General features: G+C 58.3%; 1 protein-coding gene across 3 annotated transcripts in view; it reads left to right on the plus strand.

Moving 5' to 3' along the window:
• The window catches only part of ACOT7 (acyl-CoA thioesterase 7), a 136031-nt gene extending 125707 nt beyond the window's left edge, over nt 1–10324 (plus strand). For all 3 annotated transcript variants that reach the window (XM_033228600.1, XM_033228599.1, XM_033228601.1), the window contains exon 9: nt 9899–10324. In XM_033228600.1, coding sequence (XP_033084491.1) covers nt 9899–9997 — 99 coding nt within the window. In that variant the 3' untranslated portion in view covers nt 9998–10324. The remainder of the gene's footprint in view (nt 1–9898) is intronic.
• Nucleotides 10325–13123: the final 2799 nt, after the last annotated feature.

The following is a 13123-nucleotide window of genomic DNA, read 5'->3' on the forward strand; positions in this document are numbered from 1 at the left end:
CCTCCTTCTCCCGGCCTCAGCTGATTCACCTGCATGAGTGCAGGGGCCCGGTAAGCCCCGCGCCAGCCGAGAGGACAGCATGGCATGGGCCAGAGCGTCTGAAAGGAGGGTACTGTTTGACCTGCTGTCCAGCCGGAGGGGCACGATGGGCCCCAGGGCTGAAGTCAGTTGAAAGGCCCTCTGCAGCCTTCTGGAAGTTGTCTACCATGCAGTGCTGAGGGCCACAGCTTTGTGACGCACTGATGTGGGGGCTGCAGACAGGGCAGGCTGGAGATGCCTCTTGGCTGTGGCTGTCTTGAGCTGTTGCCAGGCTGTTGCCCCAAGTCCCCTCTCCCAGCCGCCTCAGTGATGCTGTCGCTGGAAGATCCCTCGCCCTTTTGCACTTAGGAGGAAGCATGGGGCAAGGCTTTCCATGGTGGTGGCTGCCGCTCTGCACCTGCAGGACCTGCCTGACCCCCAGGCACGGTGTGCAGAGGGGCCTGGGGTCCTTGCATGGGCCCCATTCCTCTCAAAGAAGCCTCAGGAGCAGAGATGGCCATTCTTGACTGTGTTCAGGCTGCGCCAGGACAAGAAGAGAGGTGTGGTCCCAGGATGTAGGACAGAGAGAGAGGTCCCCACGTGGGGCCTTTGTCATGGGCAGGGCCCTAGGGTCTCTGCTGCCTCAATATCCTGGACAGCCCGTTGCCACAGGCTCCTGCAGGCAGGGAGGAGCTGCACCTACTCCCAGAGAATTTCAGGAGCAAAAGAGTGGGCGGAAGCACTGTGTGGTGGCCGCGCGCAGCCTCTGTGCACTCGCTCTGGGATGGGCACTGCCTCACCAGTGTGCGGGCTCTTACACCTGCGTCCTTTGTTTGTTTGGCCAAGATTGAACTTTTGGAATAATTTTTTAATTGCTGACTAATTTAGGAAATTCAGCTGTTACTGGAGTGCAGAAGGTTGACGGTGTGTTCCTGGAAGGGCTTGGTGAGCCGCCTGCCGCGTTTGGCCATTAGTGAGGGAAGCCCTGCCCCCCTCCCGCCCCCACCTTGCTGCCAGCCCACAGGCATGAGTCATGGACTAGAATATTCATGAGGCTCAGGATCCAGTGTCCTGCTCTCTGTTCCTTTTGCCTGCGTTTAGCGGGAGTCAGTCTTGTGATGGGAAAATACGTGCATCCTGAAGCTGCTCCTGTCACCGCATTGGTTAGTGCTTGGGAACATCCAGTGGCCGGTGAGCCCCACGTGCCTAGAACCTGAGGCATGGGTACCAAGAAGGAGGTTGGCGCAGATGAGAGCATGCAGCCTTCTCCTCCAGCCTGGCTCTTGCCTTCCCTCTGCCTGAGCCCAGACTCTTTCTCCAGCCACCTTTCATATTTCTGCCCTCCACGTATCTCTGAAAGATCCACTATGTCCAGACAGTCACACACTGGCCCTTCTGAGCAGCACTGGTAGGCAGCTCTTCTGATGCCACCTCGGCCTAACCAGCTTCAGGGGGTTAAAAAAAACCCACCTGGGCACGGTGAGCTGCTCATGTTCTCCCCATGAAGGTTTACAGAAGGCTCTGCTCAGAGCCAGGCCTGGGGGGACATACAAGAGAGTGTGGGGTGGAGCCTTGGGGCCTCTCTGTCCCCTCTGCTGTCAGATTTGTGAGCACTGCCAGGAGGGTGGCTGTACCAGGAGAAGCCCGTGGGTGGGACTTCCAGAGGGTTCAGTGAATCGAGGGAGCATCCCAGCTAGACCCAGGGTGCTGCGGAAGGTGAGCGAGAAGCCTGTCAGGGAGGCCTGGAAGGGTGGTTGGGCTCACATGAGGTCCTGGCCACGGGACTTGGAGTGTTTCAGCAGGGCAAGCTCATGCCTGGAGTATCCGGGGGCTGGAGGCCGCCCACTTGGCGCTCTCAGCAAGGGGTGTGGAGTGCCCTGGCAAAGGCACTTTGCGGCCAGACACACGTCTGAGCCCTGCCAGCAAAGGTGCAGGAGGAAACAGGCCCTGGGCCCCACATGGTGGTAGAAATGATGCAGAGGCCTCCCTGCCTGTGTGTGCAGGATCAGAAGCAAGTCCCCAGCATGGCCGTAGAGCTGGCCCATCTCCAGTGGGATGGCCAAGCCTAGGTGTGCTGGACACTCCCATCTCACCTTTGTCGCTGTTGCAGGCTCCTGTTCAGACCCTCCATGGTCTGAGCCCCCTGGAATTTGTTGGGGACAGGTGATGCCAGTGTTGATTAAGCAGAAGTACTGGTTTTGAATCGTTAACATAAAGACCATCCCTATTTAGAATTAAGGCTGTTGGATCTTCATTTGTTTGATCATCATCCATCCATCCATCCATCCATCCATCCAGCAAATGCCTCCTGTGCCCCTGCTGTGTCCAGGCACAGTGCTGGCCTCCAGCAGGACAGGAAGGGCTCCACAGGGCATAGCACAGAGTGGGCACTTGCAGAGCAGAGGTGTGCCGTGAGCATGCGGCTTCCGGCCCAGGCCTGGCCCACAGTGGGCACTCAGCAGGTGGCAGCTGTGATCATTATTGGTGGTGTAGGGTGGGGACCGCCATGTCCACACTCCCAGCACAGGAGCCTTGAGCCGAGCGTGCCGGGACTGCGGCGCCCTGTGCCTGCAAGCGGGGCTCCTGAGAGGCCACCACCCAGGTCCCAGTCCTGATGCCTCTTCTCCCCTTTGTGGCGATGATCTCCCTGCCTCCGCCAGCAGCCTCCCGTTGGCCTTTACACCTCCTTTCTTGGCCCCACTCAGGGGCAGTTCTTTCGGGGTCTGAGCAGGTGCTGCTGGGTGAGGGGAGCCCCTGGTGAGGGTGTTTATGACTCTCCACGATGATGTCATTATTTGAGATTTCCGGCTGCTTTCTGCTGGAGGCTGGTGCAGTCCTGGGTGGGTGTGGCGGAGGAGGTAATTAACCCAGGCCTGCAGCTGCTGGGAGAGGCCGCAGCGGATGGCAGACAGGCTCTGCTAAGGCAGGGTCCTCAGGTGGAGCGAGACCCTGGGACACAGGTGCTTGTGAGGCTGGTGGTCCTGGTGCTAAGCTCACCATTGCTGGCTTCTCCATGCACAGGGCCCGTCGCCTGGCCATGCTGAGTGTCCTCAATAATGATGTTTTCATTGCTTTTGTGATTATCCCAAGACCCCTCTTGTCTCCTGTTATAACAGGGAGTGGGCATGCTACATGGCTTCCTAATTAAGAAGGTCTGTGTCCCTCAGGCTTACAGGAAGTTGTTATATCACCACTGGAAACGCTTTTTGCACCATTCATTAATTACAAAATGGACAAGCAATTGATTTTACCGAGGGTGGAACTTAGTGACTCGTCCTCCATACCACGTTCCAAATGTGTGTTCTCCAAGCACAGAAAATGCAAAGTGGAAAACATTTGGTTTGCAGCATTCGGCTCTGAAAGCCACAGGCTTCCCCTCCCGTGGAAGAGAGCCCAGAAGACAGCAGTTGGCAGGAAGCGCTAAGCGGAGGGAGGAAAAAGACACAGACTCCAGGCCCAGGCAGCCACCAGGCTGCAGGGGAGCCAGGGGCTTGGTGCTGAGTGCCAGGCGGTGCTCCCTGAGCACCAAGGAGGGAGTGTACTGTCAACCTGCCACCCTGGGACCCTCCCCACACTTCTGTCCCCGTGGGTGGTCATGACACCCTAAAGGCCCTGCTGCCTTAAGACGACCCCAGGCCATCAGGCCCTCCTTTGGGGCAGCGACTCACCAGCAGGGCAGTCCTTGGAGTAGCCCCCAGGCTGCACTTGGCCTCAGGTATTTGTGAGGACAGCAGGACCGCCACACAGACACACATGCATGCACCAGGCACTGCAGACACACGTGCACACACAGGTAGGAGCTCACATGCGCCAGCACCACAGGAAGCACGTTGCCATGTCACTTTGTTGAGTTCCTATTTCCAGGTGAACAAACCTGGCCCTGGGCCGCACAGCTGGGCCCACGGGGCTCAGAGTCCTGCTCCTGGCCGTGCTGCCCCATTCTTTCCATCAGGCAGGTGCCCGGGATACACGGTGGTCATGTGCCCTGAGCTTCCCTTTGCCACCTCATCTTTTCTCTCTGGCATATTCTTGGGGAGCCCCAGAGGCTCAGAGGAGCCTGCCTGAGGCCACAAGTGCGTGCCCAGCAGCTGGCACCACTGGCCAGTACCCCAGAGGCTCAAGTCCTTCCCTCACCAGCAGCCTCGGGGACTTGAGAGAGACAGCTGTGTTCCCGCAGAGCGTTCTCTCCTCCTTCACCCACCCCCAACCCTTCATTACAAACAGCAGCAGCCAACAACGTATGCATTTATTTACTTTGCTGGGGGGAGGGAGATGACTGCGAGGAGGCAGCAGCCAGGCCCTGGGTGGGGCCTTGTGCTGGAGACATCTGTCTTGCTCTGTCAGCTTCTCACCCAGCGGGACGAGGTGGCCCCTTTGTCACTCGGGTAGGAGAGCTATTTAGTAGAGCCACGGCCTGGGGAGGCTGGCTGCCCATCAGCAGTGAGCCAGTAACCTCCTACCATGGGACAGATACCGCCCTGCCTCCCTTTGTTCCACCGCCCTCTGGGTGGTGAGCCTGGGTCCTCAGGCACCTGGGACGTCCCTGCCCTTGAGTGCCATCTTCATAAACTTCCACCCTGGAAGGATGCCCCGGGTACTCAGGGAGGAAGGCTGTCCGTGCCTGGGGAGGGCAGCGCTCATGGGTGGGCACTCCATCCATGGACACTGAGGCTCCTGGGCTGGTCTGGACTCTGTCTCAGAGCCTGGAACATCCAGCACATAGCACCATCCCCGGAGACGGGAAGAGCAATGGGGCCCGCACAGGCTCTCACGCTCCCACACATCCATCCATCATCAGACAGCATTCACTTTGTCTGAGGGCAGAGCCTGGCTGATGAGTTTGCTGCAAATATTAAACAGCAGGGCCACATCAGATCCACCTTGTGGCCCATTGCTGGGCACCGGCTTCTCCTTCTGCCTGGAGCCGACCCTGAGAATGACCTGCACACGGGCTCGTGCCCACCTCAGGCTGCGTATTAACTGACCTCATGAGAGGAGCAGCCATGGCCTTCAGCCTGTGGCATTGGGAATGCTTGATGAGGGGTGGGAGCAGCTGCGGTGGTTTCGGATAATATGGCTGAGGGCAGGGGAGGGCCCCTGCCTGGGGGAGGCCAAGCTCAGCAAGAGGGCCAGGGTGAGGGGAGGGGAGGCAGGGAAGCCCCTGACCCTGGTTCACCGTGGACACCCTGCAGGTCCATCGCCTTTCTCACTTCCCGTGCACGAGTCCCACCCCTAAAAGCCCGTCAGCATAGGATGACCTGGAGGGCGGCCTCCATGCCCAGGTTTAAATGGAGGCTCTCCCCTGACTCGCTCTGCCACTTTGGGCAAGTTACTCAGCCTCTCTGCTTCACTTCCTCATTGGTAAAAGTGGAACAGTCATCATTTCTGTGCTGCTTGGTGGGGTTGTCAGGAAGACCCTGATATGCACAGCCTGCCGCACCCTAAGCGTGGGTCGCACAGAGAATATCCCCTTATCGCTCTAGTCCCTGCCCCGGGTGCACAGCCCATGCAGGGGCAAAGGGGTGGGAGGGCTCTCGTCTGCAGTGCCTTCTGCAGGCCCAGAGTTGGGTGGTCCTCCCACGTCCTCGGCGGCTGGAGGGCTGTGGTCACATCTCTGGTAAAGATGCTGAGAGCTGTGGGAAGTTATTCATATTCCACTCCCAGGTGGTCATGGAGGCCAGATCGTTAGGGGACACTGCTGTGTGTGGCTGGCAGAGGTGAGGACTGGGCTATCTGAAGCGCTGGAGGTTTTCTCGGCTCTTGGGCGCAGATCTCCCTGCCGTTCGGGCCATGCTGCATGCGTGGGGCCTAGGGCCTGTCACACACCTATGAACTAGACCAGAACATTTCGAGCATGGTCCTGAGTTAGCTCTTAGTGCCTCTTGGCGGGGAGTGGGGAAAATCGTGCCTGTGCACGGCCTGGACGGCTCCGTCAGCTCTGCCCGCAGTCCACCACTTGTAAAGCCAGGACCCCGTCTCTTTGGGGCCTGGAGATCATTAGTGCCTGGGGAAGAAAGGAGGGGCTGGTTTTCCTAGACCTAGGTCTAGTTAGCTTTTTGCTTTTCTAGCTTTTTAATTATAGAAAAGGTCAAATTATGCAAAAGTAAAGAGAAGAAAGAATTTCTGTGTCCTTATTAGCTTGGGGCCGGTCTCATGTGTTGACAGCCCTGACCACTCCCCCACCACAGAGAGCTCTCACCTGTGGAGGTTTCCTGTTTTAACAGCTTTATTGAGATATAATTACATGCTGTTCTGTTCACCCACTTACAGGATACAATTCAGCAGGTTTTCGTCTGTTCACAGAGGTGGACATCCCCCACCACAGTCTATTTCAAAACATTTTATCACCGCAGAAAGAAGCACCACTCCAGGCCGGGCGCGGTGGCTCAAGCCTGTAATCCCAGCACTTTGGGAGGCCGAGACGGGCGGATCACGAGGTCAGGAGATCGAGACCATCCTGGCTAACACGGTGAAACCCCGTCTCTACTAAAAAATACAAAAAACTAGCCGGGCGAGGTGGCGGGCGCCTGTAGTCCCAGCTACTCGGGAGGCTGAGGCAGAAGAATGGCGTAAACCCGGGAGGTGGAGCTTGCAGTGAGCTGAGATCCGGCCACTGCACTCCAGCCTGGGCGACAGAGCGAGACTCTGTCTCCAAAAAAAAGAAGCACCACTCCGTAGATGCCAGTGGTCCCCCAGCCCCAGGCAACCTGCCTCTGTGTATGTGTCTCTCCGGGACATCTCGTATAAATGGGTGATAGGCAGCCCCCTGTGACTGGCTGCTTTCACCGTGTTGTTTTTAATGCCTGGTTGAACATGGGCTGCAGGGAGAAATTTGGTCCCCACAACCCTGCCGTGAGGTGGACATTGGCCCATTTTACAAAACAGGAGTCGATGTGAGTCAGTGGTGAATCAGGATTCACACCCAGCTCCAGGATTGAGGATGCTGGGCTGGTTTCCGGGTAGAATGAAGAGACCATCCCAGGAAGGGCGCACAGCATGGTCGGGTCCCAGGGCGGGCAAGCCTCTGCCTAAAGCAGCCCATCCCAGAGGCCGGGCAGAGCTTGGTTCCTTATGAAAGGGGTCCCTGGCCAGCTCAGTTTGAGAAATGCAAAAGTTAAACAGACTTGAGACGTTTCAGAGCCTTCATCCCAGTGTACCTTGTTTATTGTAAGAGGCATACATCCCCAAACCTGCCTGGCACAGACGACCAGTGGAGTTGGGGAGGGAGCCCAGAGGATCTGTAGACACAGACAAGCAGGGAGGCAGGCACCTCCTGACCTGGCAGCCCTTCCTTCCTCAGCCCCTCTCCAGGGCCCTGGCCTTGGACGGCCATTCCCACCAGTCCCCCAGGGCACCCGTGGTAACAGCTCCCAAGCAGGTGGCATTGGCTCCGCAGAGCCATTTGTCACCACCCTTCCCTTGGCCCCTCCTGGTCCTCTGGTCCCTGAGAGCATTTGGCTGGGGACTCAGGCACTTGGGGAACAAGTTTCTCACCAGTCTCCCACATCTGCACATTCCCAGGAAGCTCCCTCGTCGGGCTGGACCTGGCTCCTGTGGGCTGGGCGGGGGCTCCGACCATGTCCCTTCTCGCTCCAGCTGCCTCTCCTGGGCCAGGCTCACTCTCTCCTGCTTTCAAGGATTCTTTTTCTTTCCAAGCTCTTTGCTGTCTTTCCTCTTTGTGGAGGGCAGATACTCCACCAGCTAGAGGGAGGACCCGAGCCGAGGGGCCAGGCTTTCAGACTGGGAGGTGCCTGGGTGTGGTCCAGCCTGCCTGTCCCCGGCTCTCCTGCTCCCAGGGCTGCCACAGCCACTCCAAAGCCAGCAGAACCCAGTACCAACCCCACCAGGCCCTGTTGCCTCATCTCCCAGCTCTGGGACCCCACCCCCACCCCACAACACCTGCTCTGCCTGCTACAGGGTCTTCACGGTAGGCAGGAAGCCAGGCCGTAGGCAGCTGCTCCTCTGCTGAGCCTCGGCCTTGGCCACTGCAGGTGGACAGGAAGCTGCAGCTTCCCTCCACATCACCAAGCAATTCCACAGGGGAAGGGGAGGACAAGGCTCCTCTATCCCATCCTGGTGGCTTCGGCCTTGCATTCTTGGCCATTTCAGATGTCCCCCGTTTGGGGCAGGGGCAGCTGGAGAGGGGGCAGGGCCCTGCTACACAGGTGTGGTCCGTGGGCCACAGCTTGTGTCACCTGGGATCCTGTTAGAAGTGAGTCTCAGCTCCCAGACCCACTGGATCAGAATCTGCATTTACAAGACTGGCAGATGACTCAGATGCACTTAAAAGTTCGAGAATCCCTGATTTAGCACATTCTGCCTCAGTGTGCACAGAAGTCTTCAGCTGTGCCCAGCAGGATGTAGCCATATATGTCTTCAGGGGACCTTGTCATCTGCAGGGGCTGGGCTCTGTGCCCTCCAGGCCCAGGAATCTCAGGGGTCTTGCCCACTTAGAAGTGCTGCTAGAACTGAGAAAGAACATTTCATTTTCCCTGGGCTGTTTCAGGTCAAATTGCATAGCCTCAAATTTTATTTTTAAAAGTCAGCCAGAGATCAAACCGTAGCAGCGGGAGGGACTTCTTCAATAAAGTGTCTTGGAAAAGCAGTTTTCCTGTGTACACCGAAGACTCTTCAAAGGGGGACCAGGACCGCTGCAAGGAGCGCCACCTATTTCTTTAAATACCCGAAGAGTCTATTGGCTCCAGGCTGGCGAGGTTTTGACAGTTTACACCTGGTGACATTTAGAGACCGATTTTGGAGAGAGCTGAGGGGAGGAGGCATTTGGTATAACTTGACATTACATCCTCTGACTGACTGCGCTCTCTCTTGCCAATATACCATTTGTCTATAAAACACTTAGGCCCAAAAATAGCTGTACAGTTTGGTGTCATTGTGGCTGAAATGAAGGGCAACTGCCCCATCTCTTTGGCTTTCAGACACCCTCAAAATGTCGCGATGAAATGTCCCAGAGGAATTAGCACAGCTCATGAAACCTGAATTCTCAGCCAGGGTGGGGCCAGTCAGAACATGGCGTAGAGACACATGGGACCTCAGAAGGGACCACCTAATACTCCAGGGGTGGCACCTGCCCAGGGGCCACAAGACTTAGAGTGAAAGGGGTTGCCATTCGTAATCACAGCCGGTCAACAGGCATGAACCAGGACTGTCCTGGGCAGAACCCAGTCTTTGGCCAAATCCCGCCTGTTCAGTTGGCTCCGCCCCTAGAGCCACAAGATGGGGTCCCTGGGGTCCAAGGTGCCGCCTCCTGAGTGCATGGTCCAGAGCGTGGTGACAGGGCTCCCTCCCCACAAAGCAGACCTATCGCTGCCAGTACGGGGTGGGGCCTTCTCAAGGCCACTGGCAGCACAGCGTCTGCCCACTTCTCTCTGGGGCAGTGGCCATGTGCAGCTGGTTTTTCCTGGGAGTGCAGCGAATACGGGGTCCTTTTCCTTGCCACTTATGTTCGGCTCCCATGTTTCATTACCAAGTGCATTTTCCACCAAAGTCCAGTAGCAAACAGGCCCTGGGCTTGGAGTTCACCTGCTGTGAAAGGTGGTGTGAGGGTGCCACAGGGCTCAGCAGTTCCACTGACTGCTTCTGACCCGCCATGACCTTAGTGTCCCCTCCGTGGAGCTCTGCCACCCGTAGCTCCTGCGACCCCTCAAAGCATCTCGGCTGAGCATATTCAGCCCAGTCAGTGGGCCCATCAGCAAGGTGGGACATGAGCCCCATGCCGCGTACCTGGCGGTCCCAGGAGGCCAGTGGAGCCGAGGCGTGGTACTCTGTACCCACCAGGGCTGGGGCCCCAGGCGAGGTCACAAGGCCACGGCACTGGTTCTTCAGTGACCCTAACCTGCCTGTCTCTGTGTGTGGTCCACAGCCCGAGACCGAGGACGAGAAGAAGCGCTTTGAGGAAGGCAAAGGGCGGTACCTGCAGATGAAGGCGAAGCGGCAGGGCCACACGGAGCCTCAGCCCTAGATTCCCTCCTCCTGCCGCTGGGGCCTCGAGTAGCCATGGCAACGGGCCCAGTGTCCAGTCACTTAGAAGTTCCCCCCTTGGCCAAAAACCCAATTCACATTGAGAGCTGGTATTGTCTGAAGTTTTCGTATCACAGTGTTAACCTGTACTCTCTCCTGCAAACCAACACACCAAAGCTTTATTTATATCATTCCAGTGTCAATGCTACACAGTGTTGTCCCGAGCGCTGGGAGGCATTCCTCCCAGAAACCCTTGGGAATGCTTCCGAGCACGCTGTAGGGTGTGGGAAGAACCCAGCACCACTAATAAAGCTGCTGCTTGGCTGGACCCACGCGTCCTGGGTAGTCATTTGTCTTGGGGGGCTGCTTTCCCAGGGGGTCTGGGATGTGGGGGCTCCTGCGGACAGTCTCAGCCCTGCCAGCACCTGTGTGTACCCTAGAACCTCAGGCACAACCACACCAATGGGTGTCCAGCTGGTGACTTGCTGGCTATGAAGGCCCATTTCCCATGGGGCCCTGGTTTGGTGTCCTGGCCCCAGATACCCCAGCTCCCTGGACCTCACAGGCAGCCCTGATGCTGGGAGGATGTGGGCTCAGGGCCACACTGCCTGGTGGGAGTGCCAGCACCCCACAACCCCACGGTCTGGCTCGCAGAGGATGCCGGTTCTGAGCCTGTGTGGCTTTCCTATGAACAGGGTGGGGCTGCTCGGAAAGACTCAGAGGTGATGGTGTGGGAAGAGCCGAATGTGGCCTGGCTCAGCATGCGGGAGCCCCAACCTGACCCAGCCTCTTGCTAGAAACTGCCCAGACACCCCAACATCCTGTGTGAAGGAGCCCCCCAGCTGGCACCAGGAGCCTGTGCCTGACGTGGAAACTCCCCTAGCCACTCAGGCAGGAGGCTGCTGGGATGGCTTCTAGGGCAGGGGTCTGAGGGACAGCACAAATATGTGTCAGTGCCATTGGTGTGAAGCTGTGGGCATACGTGTCACTGACGTATCTATGCATGTGTGTGTGCATCTGTCTCTGCATATCTGTGAGCACGTGTGTGATGAAGGTATCGGTGCAGCACGGTTTATCTGTGTATCTGGCCCTGCCAAGGCCACTACAGGGGCCAGGACCCCACCTGCATCCACGGCTGCAAAGGAGGCTTCAACCAAGCACGCCCAGAGGTGGCATCTGGGAGAATGTTCCCGACTCGGTCTGTCCCTGAAGCCCCAACATCTGTCCTGCCGCCTGGAGAAGACTGGCCCGTCAACAGCTGCAGTCTCGCACAAGGCTCCCTCTGGCCCCTGGAGAGCGAGGACTTGGCTCCAGATGTGCAGAAACACTAGCCAAGAGCTTGGGAATCTGTCCCAGGCCCCAGTCACGGCTGACAGGCTTATTTCCTGTCTGGGAGGAGGTTGGGGGTGGGAGGGAAAAGCTCAGCCACATGAAGCTTCTGCCACCCCACCCTGCCCCTTGGCCCCCTGGGCCTGGCCTCAGCCAGCCTCGGCCCCCAGCTCCACCCATGACCCATGCCAGAATGGTGCCCTGGGTTCACAGTGATAAGGAGGCCACCCTTCCCAGCAAGCAGAAGGCCCAGGGCTGGCCACAGTGGGGCCAGAGCCCAGGGGCTCACTGAGGGGACCAGGTCCTCAAAGCACCCACATCCTTCACTTGAAGGTGGGCCCCACATCAGACTCCCTAGTTCAGTCCTGGCTCAGCCACTCATCCGTGTGGCTTTGGGCAAACCAGGCACCTAAAAACCGCCTCCCAGGGGCACCAAGCCCTTTGCAGCAGACCTCAGCACAGCAGGAAATAAGCCAGGGCCCCAGGGCAGCCATCAGAGGCCATCTCCCACCTGCCCCAGAGCCAGCTGAGGCCGGGCAGAGGCACTGGTGCAGGCAGTGGGTCAGCTGGGCTGGCTGAGGGGAGCCAGGCCCAGACAGAGGCATGGCTCTCCATGGCCGTGTGTGCAATCTTAACTGTGGTGTTTCTAAGTGGCATGGCTCTCGGTGGCCATAATTAAGTGTGGCGTTTCTACCATTTCACCCCGAGTCACAGGCGAGACGTTTAGAAACACCACCCTTGATTACAGCTGCCCTGTGCCGGTCTCTCACTGCTAGTGGCCTATTTATAACCAGGGCCACCTGGAGGGGGAGCCAACCTGTCCACAGAGGGCTCACTGGGGGCACTGAGGGCCCCGGCTGCCCCAGAAACCGCAGGGAGTATAGGTAGGTGTGCATGGCCCGGGTTCCCCCTTGCCCAGTCCCACAGTTATTGTGGGGCCTTTCTCTACAAACACTTCTTTTGTCTCATGGGACAGACCCTGAGGCCCCCTAAAAGCTGTTCCAGGGACCTGGGGTGTGGGGACAGTTTAGGCAGGTGCAGGCTGTGGAGCAGCCCTGGCCGGACTGGGCAAGCTCCAAGCATCTGTTTTGGCTGCAATCGGTTTGGGTCTCCTGGTCAGGTGCCCACTTTCCTCCAGACACAGGGGCGTCTAGTCATGGATGTGTCCCAGAGGCATGGAAGGACACTATGCCAGGAAGCCCTGGAGGCCTTGTGCCCATTGTGTGTGTGGCCAGGGGCTTTCTAGAAGAGACAGGCACGATCCTCAGGAGGCGCCGTCTCAGGGCTCCCATCAAGGAGCAGAAACGGTTCCCCCTGCATGGGGCCAGCTGAGGCTGTCAGTCTATGGGTGACAGCCTGTGCTCTATGAGGAGTGGTGATGGCGTGAGGGCTTGGGAGGGAGGGGAGGAGGGGCGGGAAGGACGGGAGGAGGGGAGATGGAGAGGGGTTCAGGCGCTGGGCTGCAGACACTGGCCTCTCCCGGCTGGGCGGTGGTACTCAGAGTTTCAGAACATTTCTGAGCCTGTAGGGGTGGCGGGGACCATTCGGCAGCCCGGTGGCCCGTCCACTTTATTCCCTCAATGGACCCCCAGGTCCAGGGAGCAGCGTGAATCCGTAACTGGCCCAACCTTGCCCCTCGCTGCCCCTGATCCAGACTGATTCCCAGTTCCTAGAAGCCGCTGGCCGTTGGTCCCGTGTCCTCTCCATGCCCCGGCCCGATTGTTCATCTTAGATGCGGCTTCCTCCGAGAAGGCCTCCCTGAGCCCCAGCCCTGGCCTCAGGTTCTCAGTGTCCATTT

This window comes from Trachypithecus francoisi, unplaced genomic scaffold, assembly GCF_009764315.1.
Source record: "Trachypithecus francoisi isolate TF-2019V2 unplaced genomic scaffold, Tfra_2.0 Lachesis_group12, whole genome shotgun sequence".
Classification (NCBI taxonomy): Eukaryota; Metazoa; Chordata; class Mammalia; order Primates; family Cercopithecidae; genus Trachypithecus; species Trachypithecus francoisi.